This window comes from Galeopterus variegatus, unplaced genomic scaffold, assembly GCF_000696425.1.
Source record: "Galeopterus variegatus unplaced genomic scaffold, G_variegatus-3.0.2 Scaffold6034, whole genome shotgun sequence".
NCBI lineage: Eukaryota > Metazoa > Chordata > Mammalia > Dermoptera > Cynocephalidae > Galeopterus > Galeopterus variegatus.
This window is the reverse complement of record NW_007732145.1, coordinates 8,983-11,352: the sequence shown is the minus strand read 5'-3', so window position 1 is coordinate 11,352 and position 2,370 is coordinate 8,983. Positions and strand designations below refer to the sequence as shown.

General features: G+C 32.1%; 1 protein-coding gene across 1 annotated transcript in view; it reads right to left on the bottom strand.

The window, feature by feature from the left end:
- The window catches only part of LOC103605734 (disintegrin and metalloproteinase domain-containing protein 32-like), a gene marked incomplete at its 5' end in the record, with an annotated part of 103,962 nt that overhangs the window by 95,589 nt on the left and 6,003 nt on the right, over nucleotides 1-2,370 (bottom strand). The window contains one exon of the mRNA XM_008590356.1: nucleotides 341-539. Coding sequence (XP_008588578.1) covers nucleotides 341-539 — 199 coding nt within the window. The remainder of the gene's footprint in view (nucleotides 1-340; nucleotides 540-2,370) is intronic.

Sequence of the window (2,370 nt, the reverse complement as noted above, 5' to 3'; positions counted from 1 at the left end):
GGTACGGGCGCGACACCGAGGGTTGCGATCCCGTTACCGGCCAGTAAAAAAGACAAAAAAAGGAAAAATAAATAAATAAATAAATAAATTTAATTAAATTTTATAAATAAAATGTAAAAGAAAAATATTTCACAAATACATGTATGTCAAAATATTAGTCATATACCTAAAAACATACCATTTTTATTTTTCAATCATACATTAATAAAAATAAAACAATCTTAATATAAATATTAAATAGAAAAAAATTTTTTAAATATATAAAATATTTCCCATTGTCCTGGTAATGTTTATAAAAATATTAAGAACCAACTATTTAGATGTAACAAAAAGATATTACCTGTCCCAAAAATTTCCTCACAACGTGCATCAAGATCAGGGCAGTCTCCATCGAAACACATGAACTGATTATTTTTGCAGGGCTGCCCATTGCGTACAGTTATGTCAGGGTTGCAGTTTCCAGAGCTCCCATTACAAGTTTCAGGAATATCACACTCACGATGCAATTTGGGCCGACACACATGACCACTGTTTGCAAACTAATAAAAATAAAGTGTAAAAAATTGAGCATTATAAATGACTCTTGTGTTTACTAACATTTATTTCAAAATTGTACTTTTGTACTTTTGATCTATTTACTCAATTTCTATTAGTATATTTTGGATGAGTTATTTTGCTAATTGTATTAAAAATAAATTTATATTATCAGCTAAAACAGGAGATATATGTACAAGAAAATGTATAACACAATCTGATGTGATAAAAGCCAAAGTTTTGCGTTTTCAGTGTAAGGGAGAAAGGATCCCTTTTAGCTCAGGAAAATTATTCCTTTGGGTGAAAATATTATAATCTAGTCAATTCCCAAATAAATTATACTTATTTAAAACATAGTTTGTAAGTATGGAATACTTTCAAATTCTATAACAAATGTGAAACATGAAAAACATGAAAAAACAGAGGGAAACAGAAGGGTAATTAAAGAAACAGTTCAACTACAGGAATCTCTGAGGAGGACAAACTCAATTATAATCTTTCTCCTGAAGTATCTTATGGTAAATTAACTCTTTCATATATAGAATTCTGAAAATTTATGTAAGGAATGTTAAATAAGCATCTATATTACATTTTTTAATTAACAACTTCCAGTTGACACTAATAACATTACAGAAGTGAGGCTGGCTGGTTAGCTAAGTAGCTTAGAGCGGAGTCACCAATGTCCAGGGTTCAATCCCTGTACTGGCCAGCTGCCAATAAATAAATAAATAAATAAAAATTAAAAATAAAAATAAAGGTACAGAGGTAAGAATATAAATACATGATAACATTCTATGAACAAGAGTAAAACAGTGTCACTCAAAACAGTCAAAAAGATAGAACCCATGGCAGGTAACTCAACAGAGATATTCTTATACAAGAAAAACTTTATAAAATATATTGGAAGAGTGAAAGGACAAGAGTAAATAAGAGTCACCATTTTCACCATATAAGCTAAAATGTAGAACAATTACATTTTGGCTCATATGATCTTTGAATAATAAGTTCATTAAATGATCTTTGAATAATAAGTTCATATTTAAAATTTTGTGCTTCATGCACCATTTGAACAACGTTATTTCTAGTGAGTTTCATTCCTTATACTTTTAGGAAAAACTTCTGTATCTTTCAACCACATATATATGTACAGATACTTATCACAACCAGTAACAACATATTTATTTATAAAAGTATAAATATTGGATAGAGCTAATGAATAATCGTTCCTCTCAATGGAGATCTTCTGTATTAAAGAATTCTATAATAGACCTCACTCAAGGCTTTAAAAACAACAGCATCAGACACAGATCTTCAGATTCAGGAAGCTCAAAGATCCCCAAATGTATTCAACCCAAAAAGGTCTTCTCAAGACATGTTATAGTCAAATTGGCAAAACTCAAAGACAAAGAGAGAATTTTAAAAGCTGCAAGAAAGAAACATCAAGCCACCTATAAGGGAGCCCCAATCAGACTAACATCAGACTTTTCATCACAAACCCTAAAACCCAGAAAGGAATGGGATGATATATTCAAAATACTAAAAGACAGAGAATGCCAGCCAAGAATACTCTACTCCACAAGGCTATCCTTCCGAAATGAAGGGCAAACAGTATATTTCTCAGACAAACAAAAAGTGTGGGAGTTCACTACCACATGGCCACCCTTACAAGAAATTCTGAAAGGAGTACTGGGTTTGGTACCTGAAAAATAACTACTACTGCCATAAAAACTCAAGAAAAATCAAAACCCATTAGTAGGGCCAGCCCGGTGGCGCACTGGAGAGTGCACCACTTGGGAGCGTGGTGGCGCTCCCGCCGAGGGTTCGGATCTCATGTGG